The sequence below is a fragment of the Camelus bactrianus genome, chromosome 18, assembly GCF_048773025.1.
Source record: "Camelus bactrianus isolate YW-2024 breed Bactrian camel chromosome 18, ASM4877302v1, whole genome shotgun sequence".
Lineage (NCBI taxonomy): Eukaryota > Metazoa > Chordata > Mammalia > Artiodactyla > Camelidae > Camelus > Camelus bactrianus.
The window spans coordinates 497285-515839 of record NC_133556.1 but is presented as its reverse complement, the minus strand read 5'-3'; the positions used below and the strand labels follow the sequence as shown (position 1 = coordinate 515839).

Sequence of the window (18555 nt, the reverse complement as noted above, 5' to 3'; positions counted from 1 at the left end):
GACCAGCGGGAGGACATCTCGACCAAGGCGGGGGCGGCGCAGGGACCAGGCGGTGCATCCACAGCTGCACACACAGCCCCTGGGCCCATCAGCAGGTCTGGGTTCCCCAGACACAGACACACACACAGACACACACAGACACACACACACACACACACACACACACACACACACTCTGCACGTCTGCATCTAAAATCACAACGCCCTCCCAACACTGGCTCCCGGCCGCCCAGCAGGGCCACGCTGGGCAGACCTGGACACACTGGCGCGGTGCCCGTGGCTCAGACAGCCCGACCCTGGCGGCTCCCTCAGAAAGGACCAGCGCAGAGAAGCGCAGTATAAAGGATTTATTTAAACTCAACAATGAACACAAGCCTTCCTTTAAATCCCGTTTTTACAGTAAATAAAACCGCGCACTCCCTTCCCATGCATGATCACTGGGTATTAATCTACAACTCTCATTTTAATTGTGAAAAAATAAAGTGTTTCCCTTTTCGTAGTCAGTCATCCTGGGAGCGTCTGGCACAGCACAGGTGAGAAAGGACACCTCTGCCCGTTCCTGGACTGCTCGTTAGGTTAAAACTGCAAACGTCAGGTCAAGGGAATCGATCACCTGAAGGAAATAAATATTGCCTCCCGAAGGCGGACAGTTCGCAGCCTCCTGACCAGACGCCGTTTTGGGGTCTGGCCCCCGCGAGCTCCAGGGCCGGGGGCCAGGCCCCCTCGCCCCCCGCACGCTGTGTGCATCGGGGATGGGCTCTCCCAAAGCAGACCAGACACGGCTGGGAAGGTGGCGGCACGGCCAGGCCTGTGCTTTATTGGGGGTCATGTCAAGGTACACGGCGTCGGCCCAGCCAGCGCGCCCGGCCGGCCCCACGACCGCCGGGCAGCCCCGCGACCCCATGCTGGAGCCCGGCTGGGGCCCGGGTCCGGGACTTGGCTCGGAACCGCGCCCGCTGGGTCCAGGCACGTCCGCCAGGTCCACGGGGTCAGTCGAGCTCGATGGGGCTGCTGTCGTCCTGGCTGTCCTCGCCCTCCTGCTCCGAGGAGCCCATGAGGCTGCTCAGAAGGTTCCCTGGAAGGAGGCGCCGTGGGGTCACAGCTGTGCTGCACCAGCAGCCCCCGAACCCCAGTTTCCCATGGTGCCACGTTCAGGGCTGACCAGACGGCGGCAGTGGGCCCAGGACCCCCACCGCCAGCTTCCCTCCAACGGAAACGCTCAGGATGCCACTGGCGCCTTAGCAGGGAGAGACCCAGCTGCCTGTGGAGGGGACGCCGTGCAGCCACCAGGAGGTCCGGGGCTGTCAGGGAAGTGGCGCTGGGGGACCACGTTGCCCGGGGGCCGGGGGGTAGCCCACGCGCACGCTAGCTCTCCACGGGACACACCTCAGTCGGACGGGCCAAGGGTCAAAGGCGACCCAGCAGAGTTACCTGCTGTCCCCTGTGGGGACGCTCTTTTTCACTCACCTAACTTCAATCCAAAGAACAACTATTGTGCCAAGACAAAAATCCAAGTGCAAGGAGTGCCCCCAACCAAGGCACAAGGAGCAGTAAACGCAGCAGGCGGTGCCCTCCGGCGTGAAGCCTTCCCTGACGCGCAACTAGCACCAGCCCAATCCGCGCCTCGCGGCTCGGGAACCTCTCGAAGGGGCGGGGCGGTCAGGCCCGACGTGAACACGGTGACCTGACGCTTCAACCCGATTCTCAGACACACTGAAGTGTCACTGCAGTTCTGGGTGGACACACGGACAGACGCTGTAGAGGCGCGGACGTGAGGCCTTAGGACACGGGGTCGCTGGGGCAGGGGTCACGGAGCCAGAGCTCGGAGAAAGGGCGTGCCCCCAACACCGTCCGCTAGGGTTCCAGACACAGTTCACGGCGGCAGAGGCCGCCGTGCGCTTTGGGGAGAGAGCTCCGGGAGAGGCTGGGCCACGGGGGAACTCTGCGCAGACCACCCTTGATGGCAGACGAGGACACGCGCTCCCCCTCCCTCCCTGCCCTGAGGGCCGGGGAGGCGGGCCACCCGGGCAGGGACGGGACGCACACGGAACACTGTGACCAAGCCCAGGGGACAGGCCCCGCGGAGCCCGCGCTGCGCCACCCGCAGCAGCCCCAGAGCCCAGGACGAGAGGCGGCAGCACAGTGCATGTGGACGAGCGTCTGTGTGTCTGCAGAGCCCCCCCAGGAGGGAGTGAGGACACCAGGAGACAAAGCAGGGCTGTGAGACAGGCTTATCCACCCCCGATCAAGTGCAAAACTTAAGGATTACCAAGACCACCTCTAAGTGAAAGAGGGTCCTGGCCCTGCCCCCGCGGAGGGCCGCAGTTCACACACAACGCAAGGGGCGCTGGAGGCCCGAGGCTGCACCCTCGGACGGCAGGACCCGGGGCAGGGGGCCTGGCCCTGGAAGGCGGGGCCAGAGACCTGGCCCCCAGCACCTACCAGGTTAAAGCACAAAGGAACACACACTCTGAACAGGCCTACAGCGAGTGAGGGAACCAGACCGGTCACCAAAGTCCCCGGGCCGCGTGGCCTGGCTGCTGACGCAACGAAACCCGTCCTGCCCATCCTTCTCAGCCGTCCCCAAACTGAAGAGCAGGGGACACCTCCCGACTCACCCATGAGGTCAGTGTAGCCCTGACACCAAAGCCAGAGAAGAGACACTGCGAGGACTGGAAACCACACGCCAGTGCCCGTTACGGACACCGAGGCGAGAAGACTCCACACAACCCCAGCAGCCAGCTCGGCAGCACACGTTCACAGGATGAAGGAAAGCCCAGCCAGCGCCCACCTGATGCCGAAGACGCATCTGACAAAACCAAGCATCTTCCACAAAAGCGCCCGGCAAGAAAGACCAGAAGGCAACCCTCTTGCGCTGTGACGTGAGAGGAGCCGCACGTGAGCAGCCCAGGACACACCTCACGCTCGGAGGTGAGAGCCGGCGGCTTCTAGTCTGAGGTCGGGAGCGAGGCGAGGATGCTGCTCCCTCCGCTCCCGGCACCGTGGCGGCTGACCCTCGAACAGCACGGGTTTGAACCGCGTGGGGGTCAGCACCCTGAGCCCTGCCCTGTCCAAGGGCGGGCACCCTGGGGGGTCCAGGCAGAGAATTAGGCAAGAAAAAGACATCAAAGGACTCCAATTGGAAAGAAAGCAGCAAAAAATCGTCTTTTTGCAGATGGTATGATTTCCATGTAAAAACTCCTAAAGAGTCTGCAAAATAACTTAGAGACAGTTCCACTTACAACAGCATCAGAAGGAGTACTTGGTACTTGGCTCAGCCGAGGAGGTGGAAGACTTGGACAACGGACACTAGAAAACAACGCTGCAAGAAGTTAAAGACGTAAACAGATACAAACACAAACACACCCCACGTTTGTGGACGAAAAGACCTCATACTGTTAAAATGTCGATACTGCCCAAAATGATCTACAGGCTGAATGAATTCTCAAGCCCCCAAAACATTCCTTCACGGAAACAGAAACCCCCCAAACTTCATCTGCAATCTCAAGGGACTCAAGGAGCCAAAACAATCTTGAAAAAGAACAGAGGTGGAAGTCTCGCAATTTCTGACGTCAAAACTTCCTACAAAGCCACTGTCGTGCGGTCCTGGCGCAGCAACAGACAAGGACGGGGAGCAGCCACCCCCTAGGCACAGACGGTCAAACATCTCTGACCGGGGCCCCCACCCACTCAACAGTGGTGCTGGGACCACTGGACACCACACACCCGAGAACGACGCCGGATCCTACACAGGTAACATGCCAAGCAGGTCATCAAGGACCTGGACGGGGGGCCTAGAACGTGAAAACTCCTGAAGGAAGACAGAGGGCAAGAGCTTCGTGGTTTCTGGGAAAGGACACCGAAGCACAACTCGGACTCAGTGACGCCTTAAGGTCTTGTGCATCGAAAGACCCTCAGAAAGTAGAAGGGCCTCGAGGGAGGGGAGGGAGGAGCCGGCTAAGGACCCCACAGCCCTGAGACGGCGGGTGCTCTGTCCAGTCCCACAGGACAGACACCAAGACTGAGCCCAGGCCACCGACTCCAGGGGATAAGGACGTGTCCCCGTGGTGGGCCCACAATAAACACACCACCTGGTGGGGACGCGACAATGGGGAGCCTCCACCCCGGGGCAGGGGGCATTCATGCGCAAGGTCTGTACCTTCCTCTTAATGTTGCTGTGAACCTAACACTGCTTAAAAACAAAAATAAAGACTCAAAAAAAAAAAAAAAAAAAAAAAGGCAACCCACAGAGCAGGAGAAGACGTTTGCAAACCATGTATCTGATCAGGGATTAACATCCAGTACAGAGAACCTGTAATACCACCAACCTGATTCAAAGTCAGGCAGGCGACTTGGACAGACACACGCACACGTGGCCATGAGCCCATGAGAAGATGCCCCATGTGACTGGTCACCGGGGAGATCATCAAGTCAGGACCGGCAGGGCGGGGACAGCGCCTCACACTGGGTCAGAAACAGCCAACAGCCAGTGCCGGCAAGACTGTGGAGGAACCGCAGCCCTCAGGCCCCGTGGGCAGAGCGTGGACTGGAGCAGCCACGACGGGAAGACGGTGTGGCGGTTCCTCAGAAAACTAAACAGAACTACGGTGGCTCCAACAGTTCTGCCTCCGTGTGTCCCCTGAAGACAGAAAGCAAGGCCTTGAAGAGGTGACGTGTATACACCCACGTCCACAGCTGCCAGAGCGCAGGCGGCCCAGTGCCTTCAACGGGGGGTGGACGACACAGTGTGGTCCACCCATGCACTGGAGTGGGATTCAGCCTAAGAAAGAAGGAATCGGACGCCTGCTACCGTGTGGCTGAACCCTGGTGTGAAACAAGCCAGACCCAAAAAGACAAAAACTGTGACTTCACTTATGTGAGGTCCCTGGAGGAGTCAGAGTCACAGACAGAAAGCAGACGGGGGTGTGGCAGGGGTCAGGGGATTCAGAGTCAGTTTAGTGGGGACAGACCCTCACTTTGGGAAGACGAGAAAGTTCTAGAGATCTTTTGCACAACAGCGTGCAGTTAACACAACTGTGCTGTGCGCTGAAAAATGGTTACAATGGTAAATTGTATGTCAGGTGAATTTTAGCACAATTAAAAAAAAACCTGGTTTTGATCCTGTGGCCAATGGAGAGGGACCTCGGGGACAGATATTCATCCAGGACTAACAGGGCCCTCTGGCTCTGCTTGGGAGACCCGCTGGGGAAGGGGCTGGAGCTGCAACCCGCCTGCTGGGCCCCGACCCGCTCCCAGCCGCCCCGCTGCCCTGGCCCCTTACCCAACAAGCCTCCGTAGGAAGACGTCTGCTTGGGGGGCACGCCAAAGAAGAGCTGTCCTATCCTGTCGAGGTACTGCGGGCAGAGCGGGCACGGGACACTGAGCCGGCCGCCTGCCCACAAGGTCACCCCACCGCCCCTCCAGGGCGGCCTGGGGTCCCAGTGCCCAGCCCGCCAGCCCCTCACCTCGTTGTACATGGGGTCCCGCCGGAGAGACGGCTGATACTGCTCGCACAGCACCGTGAAGACTGTCAGCTTCCCCCTGAAACAGGACGGCCGGGCGGCTGGTCCCTCTCCAGACCAAGGAGAGGGAGTGGGACAGGAAACCACGCCCCCGGACCCGCACCCCACCCCCCACGCGCCCACGCACTCACCCATCTACGGCCAGCAGCAGGAACCAGATGAAGTTGAGCAGGGGCTGCACGAACGGAGGGCCGTTCTCGATGGACGGGTGTTTCTGTGTGTACGTCGTGAACACCACAGACGCGCTGCTTTTGTTTTTCAAACACAGAAACCTATAAATGAGAGCAGGGCTGTGAGTGGGAAGAAAGGGTCTCCGCACACATTGCCGCCCCGCCAGCAGCCTGATGCCCTCTCCTAGGCCAGTGCCCATGTGGCCTTGCTCACCGAGGCCTCCAGCCAGGCCCTGTACGTGGACCCACGGCCCAGTGAGTGGGCACCTCGGGGTGTCCATGATTTTCAGGTGGGGAGAACCATGCTCAGGAAGGTGACGTGTACACGGTCAGCAGAGCCGTGATGCAGCGGGGTTCCCTGAAACCACACACCTGTCTGCACCTGCCCACGTGAGTACAGCAGGCCCGGGGCCAGGGCCACGAGGCCCGCCAGAGGACGTCCTCTCAGCCAGGCCTCACTGTGGGGCGGGCCCTTGGGGAAGAGGGACGCACAGGAAAGGGCTGGGTGATCCTGCAGGCAGGGCCAAGTCCAGTCCCGAGGAAACACTGAGCCCAGAGACCAAAGGCAGGGTCAGCGAGTCCTGGGTTTTAAAATGTTTCGTTTTCAAAGTCACAGATGTCAGCAACAAGTGACAGAGTTCAGAAGCCCTGACCTGCTGTAAACTCACAACACACACACACCGCTCCTGGCCCAGCACCTTGCCAGCAGATCAAGTGCTTCTCTGAGAGGAAATAAACACACTGATAAACACGCGCTGACTGTCTGCTGGGAGTCAGGCCCAAGGTCGCCTGAGTGGGCGCCCGGCCAGGGGAGCCCAACAGGGACCCTCACTTGCCGCCTCTTCCAAAAAGATGAACTGGAAAGAAAACGGGGGTGGCAGCCTACCTAGAACTGGGGGGCGGGGAGCGGGCGGGACCACACCCCACATCGCCCTGCGGGTGCCTGGAACACCTGGGAAGACCAACAGCCTTGGACCTCCACCCCCGGTACCGCAGGAAGCTGACTACTTGAGTCCTGACACTCAAACCCCTAAACAGGAGAGACCCTGGGGGAGACGGAAAACCCACGGCAACAGAACACTGATCTGTAACATAGAAAGTGCCTCCACTGCTCTGTGATTTCACAGGTCAGCCCAAGAGGTGAGGGGACTGTCTGCTGTGCCCAGAGATTGGCAGTGGGGTTGGGCTGGGTGACATGGGTGGGACCCCGGGTGACTTCGGAGTCTTCCTCACGTGCGGCTCAGCCCGGAGAGCGCCCGGCTCAGAGGCCATCCCCGGGCCCCAGGCGGCCACGCGAGCCAGGGCGGGACAGCAAAGGGCACGTACTGCAGGACGGCCTGGGCCACGAACATGTCCACCTCGCTGCGGAAGCCCCTGGAGGTGGCGTACTCCACCAGCATGTTGGCGCAGCCTTCTCCGTCGCTGGAGTGCAGGAAGTGGTACCGGGACTCACAGTAGTTCTGCTCTACAGAGGGAAAGGGGACCCGTGAGCGCCCACCCCCATCCCGCTGCTCCCAACCCTCCTCCTAGACACCCGGTGGGGGGGGGGGCAGGTCCCTGGGTGCAGCTGAGCCCCTGCCAACGCTCACACGAGCTGAACCCTAAGAAACAGCCCTGAACAGGCCCAGTGACCCACACAAACAGTGCTGTCGGCCGAATTTGGAAGGTGCCTCCAAGCTCAGAGCAGCAGCCGGGACCAGCCCAAGACCCCGCCGCCCACTGACGCACCCCAGCCTGCTCCTCTTCTCCACTCTGACGGGCCCTACACTTCACCCAGCACTGTGCCAATTGCCTGCTCCTCCAGAGAGAGAGGTGCCCCTGGGCTGGGTCTGGTGATGCCGGTGCAGAGAAGGCTCCTGGTCCGGATGAAGGACTGCACGTCCCCTTGGGACCAGGACCAAAGTCCCCCGAGGCCTGAGAGCCCTGCCTTGGGTGGGCACATAGCTCTTCGACATCGCCACACTGGACCTCTGCCTCCACTGAGCCGCCAGCAGACGCTACACTGTCCCCAGTCCAAGTGGGGTCACCCAGCAGCTGATCAAGAAGGTGGCATGAGGCCCTGAGGCAGAACCTGCCTCCTGAGAGTGGGGTGTGTGCAGGGAGGAGGCCGCAGGACCGTGGGCAGCCAGGGAACCCGCCTCCGCTGATGTTCTTCTGTCCCAGGGTTTTCACTCTACACCGGCTCCTAAACTACAAGTGGGTCCTAAATGCCTGTTTTTTACGAGGTGACCAAACCCCCAACCTCCCCGTTTCTAGTAAACAACTTGGGCTGTGAACCTGGGCCCTGCCCAACATGCCAGCCCTCCTCGCCACCCAGCTCTCACCCAGCGTGACCCGACCCTCACTCCGGACATGCCCAGTGCCTACAGACGAGTCAGCCATCTCAGCTGGGGGTGCTGCTGGCCTCCAGCTGTGGGGCCCGGAGACACTGTTGGCTCCCCACAGCACAAGAGGGACCCCACTCTAGGGCAGGCCACCCCCAGGTCCTCAGATGTGCCAGCTCCTTCCAGGCCACCTCCTCACAGCTGCGCACAAGCCTCGCTGGCTGCACCACTCGCTCCCAGGCTGAGGCACCACCGTCCTGACCCCTGGTCCCACCTCTGCACGGGCACTCCTGCCAGCTGGGCAAGGTGGCCCTTCTTGCCCCTAGATCACGGCACCAGCCCGGCCCCACCCTAGGCCAGACCCTCAAACGCACCCTCACTGGGCGTCAGCTCCCAGCCCCGTGCACTGCCTTCAGGAAATGTGTTCTCTGCTTGGTTGGTTTGTTCCTTTTTCCTCCCTCCCTCCAACCCCCAAGAACGACCCTTTGGTTTCCAAGCATCCACATGACAGAGAAAGTCAGACAAGCAAGCAGGCCCCTTCAGCCCTGGAGGCTCTTGCACGAGACCCCATGGGCAGCGGGGCCCTGAGCCGCTGGGGCAGTTCTCCCGGGGGGGGGGGGGGGGCCCAGGACCCGGGGCCCCTGCACTCACACGGGCCCGCGGGCCCACCCTGTCACGGGGACAGGAGGGGAACGGCACCTGGCAGACGGCCCTCAGCGCAGCCTTCCACGTGCTCTGTGGGCCTCAAGCATGTTAACACGCCTGCATCTTCAACTTCAAATGTTTCACGTTCCACGTATGGGACCTTAACATCCCCGGCCCCGCGTGGCCTCTGGGCAGCTCTGCCGCAAACTCTGCTTCACAGCACTGGGCACCAGTCCCGCCAGCTCCGGTCCCCGGTCAGTCCCACGCAGCATCCCTCACAGGCCAGGCCAGAGTAATACCAGCACACTGGCCCCGCTGGCCGCCCGCCCCTGGACACGGCTGTTTGCTAACAGACCTCATTTACAAAGCCCGCCCACACTGGTGTCCAGAACGACAGACCTGCCGAAGTCCCACAGTGTGACTTGCCAGGCTGTGCCCACAGTCACCTTCCCTCCACCTGACCCCACCCCAGTGACGCCCAGTGAGGACAGAGCGCAGTGTCCACCTGCACAGTGGGCCCAGGCTCATAGGCCAACGGCATAGATGAGCCCCCAGGAGTGCAGAACTGCCAACGGCCGTGTTCTGGCCGCTCCCCACTGCCCCATGCCGCGGGCAGGACCCCACACCGCACGGATGGAGCAGGCCCCGCACGAGCTCACTTGCAAGACAAGTGCTAGGAGAAAGAGAACCCCAGCCCTCCGGCACAGGCCTACCTTTCCACAGGGTGAGGGCCAGCAGCTGGTGCAGCCGGGGGTGGCCCAGCTTCCCGGACCCCCCGCTGGACCACTTCAGGGCTCGCGACACGAACGCCACTCGCTCCGGGGAGTTGGGATCCATCAAACTAAACAGCTTCGCCAGACTTTCTGAAACCCACACAGAGACCTTACCTGAGGAAACCCATGACTACCTCAGTTTCCCACTGCACATCTTACGCAAATTAACTGTTTCACTTTGAAAGGAAGCTGAGAAGCAGCTGGCATGGTGGTGGCATCCCAGGGCCACCCCCAACTGACCTCACTGTAGCACCAGCCTCAAGGCTGAGCCCCTGTGGGGCGGCAGGCGAGGGGGTGGGCTGTGCTGGGAGCTGGCCCCAGCGGGCAGAGCCCTGGAGGGGGGGCCCTCCTCTGCCTCTCCATCCGGCAGCTCACAGGAAGGGCTCACCACTTGGGGCAGGCCGGGTCTCTGAGACCACGTGGCGGCCACCTTGCCTTGGCGGAGTGGACAGCACGGTGGCTCCTCTGTGTGTGGGGTGGGGGGCGGAGGGGAAGGGGGTCGCCATGCGGGAGCAGCTGCAAAACCACCTTGGGCACTGGACGAAGGGCTCACCCAGCAGCTCGTCAGCCACCTCGACTTCCGCCTTCTCCAGCGACTCTAAGACCAGCATGGACAAATCCGAGGCACTGTTTTGCTGTAAATGTAGAAAAGCACAGAGTCAGAAGCAAGGCTTTGGCCCATTTTTGGAAAACACGGTGAAGCTGGGCAACTGCTCTGGTTCCAGGCAGAAACTGGGGACCAGCTGAAGCTAAGAAACCACTCTGAGTACCGAGGCCTTGTAGCCTTAAGACCCCGGCATGGGCCCACGCCCACCCGGCCCCTCCCCGGACGGCCCCACCGGGCCGGGCCCAGGCTGGGAAGACCCACCTGGCCGTGGCTGAAGAACAGCAGGGCTCCCGAGCACATGAGCTCTCGGGCCTCGGCGGGCTTGCTCTGCGACATGTACCTGCGACAGGGGAGGGGCAGTGCCGGTCAGGCCACACAGACGGCCTCCAGGACCAGGACGGCCTGCTGAGCACACCCACCAGCTGTACCAGTCAGACACCACAGGCCGAGCGTGTGAGCAGACAGGGACGCGCACGACGCCAGCCCCCGCGCACGCACACCTCCGGGTTTGGTTCTGAGGGCCGCCTTGCCCCCAGGGGTCTGTGCGGGCTCCGCACGGCAGTGCCCTGGCCTGGCTCTCCCTGCCTGGCCCCACTGCAGCACTGCGTCCCGTGACGGGGCATGGGGGGCCCTGTCTCTGCCCAAATGGTCCAGGTAGCACCTCCCTGGAGCAGGTCAGGGGTTTTCAGCAGAAAGGCCAGCCAGGAGCTGGGTGACAGACCGGGCCCCGGTGAAGGGGCAGGGAGCCCCCAGGGCAGCGCTGGTGTCCTGCCATGCCCCGGGTAGCCCTCTTACCTCCACCCTGCACCACTTCCCACCTTGAGCACGTTTCTCAGCGAGCACAGAGCAGCCAGAGGCCGGCCTGGTACCACACACACGACAAGACAGAAGGGATGGTCCGCCCACCACAAACCAGACGCTGAGGGAAGCAGTGCAAGGCGGGTGCGGCGGAGCCTTGGCATGGGCGGTGCTGGGACGCTGACCTCACTGGCTACACTTGTCTCTTGATGAGCAGGCAGGAAACAGAACCGGCCAGTCAGACCTGCACATCCTGGGCCTGACAAGTCAAGACATACACTTTGGAAAGCAGCCCCGTAGCCCCTCTGAGACACAAGGAACCTGGAGGCGGCCAGAAGGCAGGGTCTGGGTCATCTGTCCAGCGGGCCTGAAGGTCAGGCAGGAATAACCACAGAAAGGTCTTCTCTTCAAAAGACTTAGGGACCAGAGCCCCCAGGAGAACACAGCCCCCTTCCAGGCAGCACCCAGTGGAGTCCAGCTACTGACACGGGGGTGGGAGCAGAAGAAACCTGTACCCCAGAAAGAAACCTGCAGCAACCCAGGGAGCAGCAGCCCCGTGCACGGCCACCCGCAGCCCACGTCTCAGCCGGGTCCAGTCCTGCCAGGAGCTGCCCGCGGGTGCCCTGCAAAAACTAGTCCTCCCGCTGCCACCCACCCAGACACAGGACCCAAGTGACAGTCACTCCAGCAGGTCTCTGCTTATGACGGGACGGGGCCCTCCCTGGGCTCCTCTGTCTGAGGCCCAGCAAGAGGGAGCCGCTGACAAGTCTGAGGAGGATAAAGGAGTCCCCAGAAGGCAGACAGACCTAGTTCGTGGGGAAACGTTTGCAGCACACGCCCCCGCAGCTCCTGCCTCAATGGACACGGGAGCCTGCGTTGGGGGCAGGGGGATGGCCCACAGTCTCCTAAGCTGAAACTGCCGGCCACGGATCAAGGACGCTGAAAACCACAAGACGGCGGAGAGCAGCACCAGAGACCTTCACTGCACCGCACAGCGCTGGGAGCGGGAAGGGGCTTGGTTTCTCGGAGCCCAAACAGGCAAGAGGTGCCTGCCAAGACCTTGGTGGCGCCCAGAGCAGCCAGAGCACCCGCAGCCCTGGCCTCTGCTCGTTCAGGTCGGAGACCCCAGCCCACAGCAGACCCCCGGGGGTTCCACAGCTTTCCCACACAGCATTCATTGCATCTGCGCAATCATTCATTTTGCTCTTAAAAAAAAAAAAAAACCAGAACACAGAAATGAAAGCATTAACACTAACGATGAAAACGTGGGTGTCAAATGGAGCAACAGGCACGCGTCTCCCTAAGCCCTGCCCCACCCCAGGCCCTCCACCACGTGTGAGAACACGTGTCTTAAGTCTCCCTCTTAAGAAAAACCTTCAATTTAAGAGGCAAAACGTCAGCAACCAACATAAGTCTCAGGAAGGCCCCTCTCCGTCAAATGGGTGGGGCAGAGGCCCCTGAGGGAAAGCAAAACAGCGATGGGCCATTGCACAGCAGGGCAGTCGCAGCAGCCTGGGAAGCCTCTGGGCCTGGAACCCGGCCCCCTCGTCCTGGTTGAGAGCTCTGAGCAGACACGCCAGCGCCCACTGCCACCCGGCCTTTCAGGAGACGCAGCCCGGCCTCCAGCTGACCCGCCAGACCAGCTGTGCGCCCCTCCTGTGCACACACCCATGAAAGTCCAGTCTCCTGGGCGGCCCGATTCCTTCCCCTCCTCCTTAGACTGCTGTGGGGAATAGCGAAAGGGGATTAAAACAGCACAAATCGGTGAATTTGCCCAACAGGTGAATCCAATAGGTGAAAAAACTGTGGTCCGCCCACACAATGGAACACCACTCAGCAATAAAAATGATACACACATGGGTGAACTTCCAAATACTCACGCTGAGGGAATTCCAACGATCAGGTAAAGAGAGCCTGCGCTATGCCTCACCACACACAAAATCGCACCTACTGTGACAGGTCAGTGTGTGCCTGGGGGTGAAGGGGGAAAGACTCACCCACAAAGGCAGACGAGAGCCTTAGGGCAGTGGATACCTTCAGTACCCTGACTGGTGATGATTTCTCCAGTGGATACACACATCAAAACTCATCGAATTGTACATTTTATGTAAACACTTAAAAACACACCTTCATCTACAAAAAGGTGTGACAAAGTTAGTACCACGCCGGAGGTGTTGACTTCTCAGGGAGCTGCGACCTGTGCAGGGCTCTGGACAGGGCTGCACTCGCAGTCTGAACGAGGCCGGGACCCTGGAGGGACAGCGACAACTCCAGGCCGTTTCAGGGAGGCCCCCAGAAGGCCACAACTGCTGGCGTGACAGTCCACCGTGATCCCCAAATGACCTGGGAAGAAGCCAAGGCTCAGAGAGGTTCAACCAGGTGCCCTGGGCCATGGAGCAGAGGAGGAAAGCAAGCCCAGGTCCGGGCCAGGCGGGTGGAGAGCCAGGGGTTCACCACTGCCCACATCACCACAAGTGCACCTGGGCGCAGGCACTCGCCTCTTTAAAGCTGATCCAGGATCGTGTTCGTGGTCCAGCATGACTGCAGAGCTGGCTCAGAGCAACCGACGCCCTGTTTATTTTGGGAAGCTCCAGTCTTGCTGATTAATCACTGGGGCAAATATTTATAAACAAATCCCCAAGATCAGCAAGTGCCAGGGCAAATCTTGAGCGCTGCAAAGCTCGGCATCGCACAGCTGACTGGCTAAGCTGCCGGGTGGAGGCTGCACGTTAGACTTTAGAAGCCCCCTGTGTCTTTCTTTGGCTTGTCGCTTGAAGAACAGTCAACCCACCGTACTGGGCCACGGAGTCCCAACACAGTCTGGGGCACAAGGCTATGTCTAAACCAAACTGTGACCAAACCAGAAAGTGCTGCCAGAGATCCCAGCTTGACTCAACTTGCTATTTAAAGAAGAATTTCAGATCTAGGCCTACATTGTGTAAGGCAGGCCTGACTGCTCTTAAATATCATAGCAAAGCATTTACTGTTTTGCAGCAGTTTAGAAAGAAAAAGCACTCCACAAAACAGATTAAATCCTCTAAAATCATCTTTAAATCCTAACAAACGGCCCAATTGTTTTCTGGCAGGAAACGTGAAGGTCGAAGGCATGTACCTAACCCACAGGAGCGCCCCGCACACGCAAAAAAAGCCTGCAACTACAGTAGAATCTGCACGGCAGCAGAAGCGTGGTAATACCCTGCAGCCCAAAAGAAAACTAACAGGCCGGGCGCTCTGAAAACCCCCAGAACCACGATAAAACACGTTTTCTTTAACCCAGTGCATCAAGCGTCACTGCAAACCCGGAGGATCCCCGAGGGCCGCGCCCGCACCCGGCCACCGTGCGGGGCTCGCCGCATTTCGAGGGCTCGGCGGCCGCACGTGGCCAGCGGGCAGCGCAGCGACAACACAAACACCGGGTTTACAGAAACGGCGGGCGTAGTGACAAACACCGACGCGGTGAGCAGGCGACCACAGCGAGAGACCAGGTCCGCAGCCTCGCGGCCGATTCCGGACGCAGGGCCCTGAGGCTCGGGGCGGGGGCTTCAAACCCAAGGGCGCCGTGGCCGCGCCGGGAGGTGGCGGTCGGCCCGGGCAGGGAGCGGGGTCGCGAGCCGGAGCCTGGGGTCTCGGTCAGGGCTCTGGGTCGGGGTCCGGGGTTCTGCGCCCGGTGCTCGGGTCGGGACCAGGCCTAGAGTCTGGGTCAGGACTCAGGGCCCAGAGTAGTGGCCCGGGGGTGGGTCCTGGGCCGGGGTCTTCCTCCGTGCCGCAGCCCTCCCACGGCCGCCGGCCCCGACCGCCTCGGCGACGGGCAGCGGCGCGGACCAATGGGGGCGCGGGGAGGCGCGGCGCGGCCAATGGGAGGCAGCCAGGGGCGGGGCGCCGGGCTCGGCGGCCGGGCGGAAAGCCCTGGAAGGCGGCGGCCGCGGCGCGGCGGTACCTGAAGAAGAGGGTCCGGTACATCTGGTGCGCCTCGTAGTAGTCGCCCTTCTCGACGCTGGCGCGCAGCTTGCCCTCCACGCGCTGGACGCCGCCGCGATTGCGGGCGCCGTTCCGGGCGCTCTCCTGCTCGGCCATCGCCGCCGCCGCCGCCATCGGGCCGGCGCTCCGCGCAGGGCTGACGCTGTCGCAGGCGCGGTCGGCAGCGCCTCTCGGCTTCCGTCCCGGCGACCGCCCGATGCCCTCTACGGTGGCCCGCGAGGAGCCGCGCGTTGCCGGGGGCGGGGCTAGACACCCACGTGACCTCGGGGCGGGGCTGCGGAGGGCGACGGCCGGGCGGGGCCGAGAACGGCCACGTGACTGCGGGGCGGGGCGGGGCTAGGGCCAGAATGGCGGCGGGGAGGCTGCCGCTCCGGTCCCGGGGCGCGCCCGGGTGGACGACTGCGACTGTCGCTGCGGCCGGGCCTGCGGTCGTTGAAACTAGGCTCTTCCGTAAAAGCCGTGCTTCCAGCCCTCAGCGGGCTCGCCGGCGGGAAGCCGGGGGCAGCTTCCCGGACTCCGGTGCTAGGGGCGGCGCTCGGCCCCGGCGTCCGGGACCGAACAGCCGCGGTCCGCGCGTAGGTGGTTCTTGCGAGAGCCGGCGAGACACGTCCGCGCGCGGGGGCGCGCACGAGGGGCGTCGGCTGGGACGCGCTTTGCTCCGGGTCTGGCGCGCGGACAAGGTCGGCGCCGGCGGGCGGCCGTGCGGCACGCGGCGGTGGGCGGGGGACGATCCCGACGCCGCCCTGGAATTTCTGGAAGAGGCGACCCCGGCCCCAGCCCGAGGGGACCTGCCTCCCGGAGACCCCGCGACTGGGCAGAGAGAAAGCAAGCTGAGGAAAAAATACACTGTTTATTACTCACTTGAAATGTCACATGTGCTTTTAAAAATTAAAACTCTTTATTTAAACATTTCAATAGCATCTTATCAACTTGGTGGCAGCAACAGAAGCACTACCAAAGACAAGTATTTTGAAAAGCGTTTACAAAAATACATCGCACAAAGTCCTAGCCTGCATCTTTAAAAATAAATTAATATTCAAAATATTTCCACCCCAACTCCCAAATTTAGTTTTTTATATAGGAAATTTTAATTTATATATTTATCCTGTAATATATGAAACATCTGTGTACATTTTACCCAACTTAACTGCATAGGCATGAGTTCCAAATCTAACAAGAGAAAAAATGCTACTTTATGTATTTCTGTATATTTGAGGACTGTTGTGCAATATACATAAAACTCCTCAGAAAACCAGTCAGCACCATCATTTTATCTTTTTCTGAAAATACATGTATGGTACACCAAAAAACTCTTAAACCAGTAAAACTTAAATAATTTTTAAGGTAAAACATCTGTAACACTTCAAGTGCCTTGCAGATATCTCATTTATAAAGTCTGCTCAGTAAAATATTCTAAGTATTAAATATTAATTATAACCAAAACATGTCTCACAGGAATTAAGAGAGTGGCCCACAGTAGCAGTAACCCGAGGCCTGCCCCACCCAGCGCCAGGACAAGGTGCTGCTGGAAAGATGTAATCGTCACACAGAGTGGTTTCATGAATTTGCCACACTGGACAATCTCCTTTGATAACGTTACACCAGTGGAATAAAAACATAAGCCTCTGAAAGATTTAGATCATGTTAGTGTTTGCTTTTCAGCAAAATTCAAAACAGAACCTGAAAACATCCAGGAGAGAGAATTTCTTGGTTCCTATTCATAGTGTGAAGTGAAAGCCGCAGGGGAAGTCGGCTGGGATGAGCCCAGGGGAGACCTGAGAATCTGTTCACACACTTGTTTGGATCCAGGCCAGCCCCCTTCCGAGCAGACCCCCTTCAGCCTGCAACAAGCAAGGCTCCAGGATTCCTGGCTGGTTAAGGCAGGCCAAGTCCTGACAGAAGAGCCTCCTCAGGAGGAGGAGCAGACTGAGCAGAAGCCCACAGGTTCTGTATTTCCCCACCTGGCGACTTAAAATAACTACTGGTGCTGAACTGGGGGCAATCTCACCCCAGAGAAAGGGGGCTCAGAGCTCTGAACTTTGGTGACCTTGTTCTTCCCTGAAAGAGACGTGCTGGGCTGAACAGATAAACACCATCTGCCCCAGGAGTCCTTGTAAAGGGCCAGTGAAAGGCCGGCCATCACAGCTTCAAGAACACTTCCAACCTCTTAACTTCTGCTTTGTTCCTGATGTCAAGCAAATACAAATATAAAGAGCTTTATGTTCACAAACAAATCCCCCACCCCCCAAAAGCAAGTGTCTTTGCGAACCATACATTCAAATAAATTTCCAGAGGTCACCTGCAATGACGGGCCCCCGCACGCCCGGCACGCAGCATGCAGTGTTTCCTGTGGACAGAAGAGGGAGCGGGGGGTCAGAGCAGTGATCACGTCCATGTCCGTGCCCTGCCAGCAGCCAGCAGCATTTAATGAAGGGTAACGCTGTCCTGCCGGCGCCGGCATCCACAGAGGGTCCCAGTGTTCCAGGCCGTCCCAGTATATACAGGTGTACGAGCGCGGGCATGCTCTTTACTTGATAGGTTCTCCATGGACTCTGAACCGATAAAGACACGTGTATTCAGGATGGCCCCAATTAGAAAAAATCCGAAGTTCCACTATCTGGAAAGCTCCTTCAGGTCTTTTCTGAAATCGAAGTGGGGAAAAAAATCATACTCACTTCACGTTAACACCCCCAAGCCCAATCACGTCCCAGCTGTGACATCCGACTCAAGTAGCCAAGCTGGAGGTGGAGGTTTTCAACATGAACTACATCATCTTTCATACACAGAACTCAGAAAGCTGAGGCTTCCTTACGTCTGACACTTTTATAAAAGCCCAATATACACTACAGAGACCCTTTCAGGAACAGAGAGGCCAGGAAGCGCAGACCAGGTCCTCGGAGGCTGGGCCTCAGGCACCGTGGGAAGTCCCGTTAGCCTCACCGCGTCCTGGCGGCGCGAGGTCCTTACCGGGGCGGGGAACGTCTGCAGGGACTCCCCGTCTTGGTCGTAGGTAAACTGCCCCAGGAGCTGCCCATCCTCTTGATACTCACTTTCTAACCCCTGAAACGAAAGCACACAGCCTCTAAGTACAGGGACACGCCCATGAGCCACCTGGGACCACGGACGTGGGGAAAGGGCCCCTCCGGTACAGCAGGGGCGCCGGGCATCCTGCCGAGGGCTCTGCGCAGACACAGCCCCAAGTGCACGAGGCGGGCGCCGCTGCTCCCAGGACACCAGAGGAACACCGAGGCTGAAAGAGGGCCCACGGGCAGGTGGCGGAGAAGTGACTGTCTGACTGCGCAGATCTCATCACCCATGTGGCCCCCTGTGCCCTCCCGCTCCCAATTGGAGAACCAGGTCCCCGATGAGCAGGTCAGCAGCATACAGGGCCCAGAGAAGGTCAACTCACACAGACAGAGGGTAGAAGGAAGGGGCCAGGACCGGGGAGAGTCAGCGTTTAACGGGTCAGTCTCAGTCTAGGAAGATGGAAGGTCCTGGAGATGGTGGCAGTGACGGCCACAGCAGTGTAAACGTGCCTCGTGCCCGAGCTGCGCACCTCAGCATGGTTAAGGTGGTGCATTCATGTCGTACGTCTTACCACAACAAACAAGTAACAGCAGGAAATACAGGTGCCACCTGAATGCCTCATGACGGGAAAGGGCTCTCCAGGCACACAGGTGCCTTGGGAGAAATGACAGGCTGTGAGCAGGTGTGAGCAAATGCACAGTGAAGCCTGAC

At 59.9% G+C, this 18555-nt stretch overlaps 2 protein-coding genes across 21 annotated transcripts in view; both read right to left on the bottom strand.

Annotated features, from left to right (window-relative positions):
- Positions 1-332: 332 nt before the first annotated feature.
- On the bottom strand, positions 333-15053 carry GET4 (guided entry of tail-anchored proteins factor 4). 5 transcript variants are annotated; one of them, XM_074345484.1, is made up of 9 exons: positions 14777-15039; positions 10303-10381; positions 9988-10069; positions 9375-9524; positions 6926-7157; positions 5654-5794; positions 5466-5541; positions 5282-5354; positions 333-1075 (listed from the first exon to the last, which is right to left on the bottom strand). In XM_074345484.1, the coding sequence occupies exons 1-9, from the start codon at positions 14929-14931 to the stop codon at positions 990-992; spliced, it is 1074 nt and encodes a 357-aa protein (XP_074201585.1). In that variant the 5' UTR covers positions 14932-15039; the 3' UTR covers positions 333-989. The 5 variants fall into 5 exon arrangements, with proteins under 5 accessions (XP_074201585.1, XP_074201584.1, XP_045360301.1 ...); XM_074345483.1 differs by having other exon boundaries at positions 7019-7157; positions 14777-15034; XM_045504345.2 differs by lacking the exon at positions 14777-15039 and adding an exon at positions 11025-11140.
- A 640-nt stretch (positions 15054-15693) lies between these two features.
- The window catches only part of SUN1 (Sad1 and UNC84 domain containing 1), a 42073-nt gene continuing 39211 nt past the window's right edge, over positions 15694-18555 (bottom strand). For all 16 annotated transcript variants that reach the window (XM_074345471.1, XM_074345461.1, XM_074345468.1 and 13 more), the window contains 2 exons: positions 17785-17877; positions 15694-17458 (listed from right to left, as the gene is read on the bottom strand). In XM_074345471.1, coding sequence (XP_074201572.1) covers positions 17345-17458; positions 17785-17877 — 207 coding nt within the window. In that variant the 3' untranslated portion in view covers positions 15694-17344. The remainder of the gene's footprint in view (positions 17459-17784; positions 17878-18555) is intronic.

Bases quoted from the DNA above. Each gene is read 5' to 3' on its own strand.
- GET4 (XM_074345484.1), bottom strand. From the start codon at position 14,931: ATGGCGGCGGCGGCGGCGATGGCCGAGCAGGAGAGCGCCCGGAACGGC. The intron at 9,525-9,987 runs GTGAGCCCTTCG...TGTGGGTTTCAG, and splicing joins GGTGGCTGACGAGCTGCTGG to AAAGTCTGGCGAAGCTGTTT. The intron at 5,355-5,465 runs GTGAGGGGCTGG...CTCTGCCCGCAG, and splicing joins GGGACCCCATGTACAACGAG to TACCTCGACAGGATAGGACA.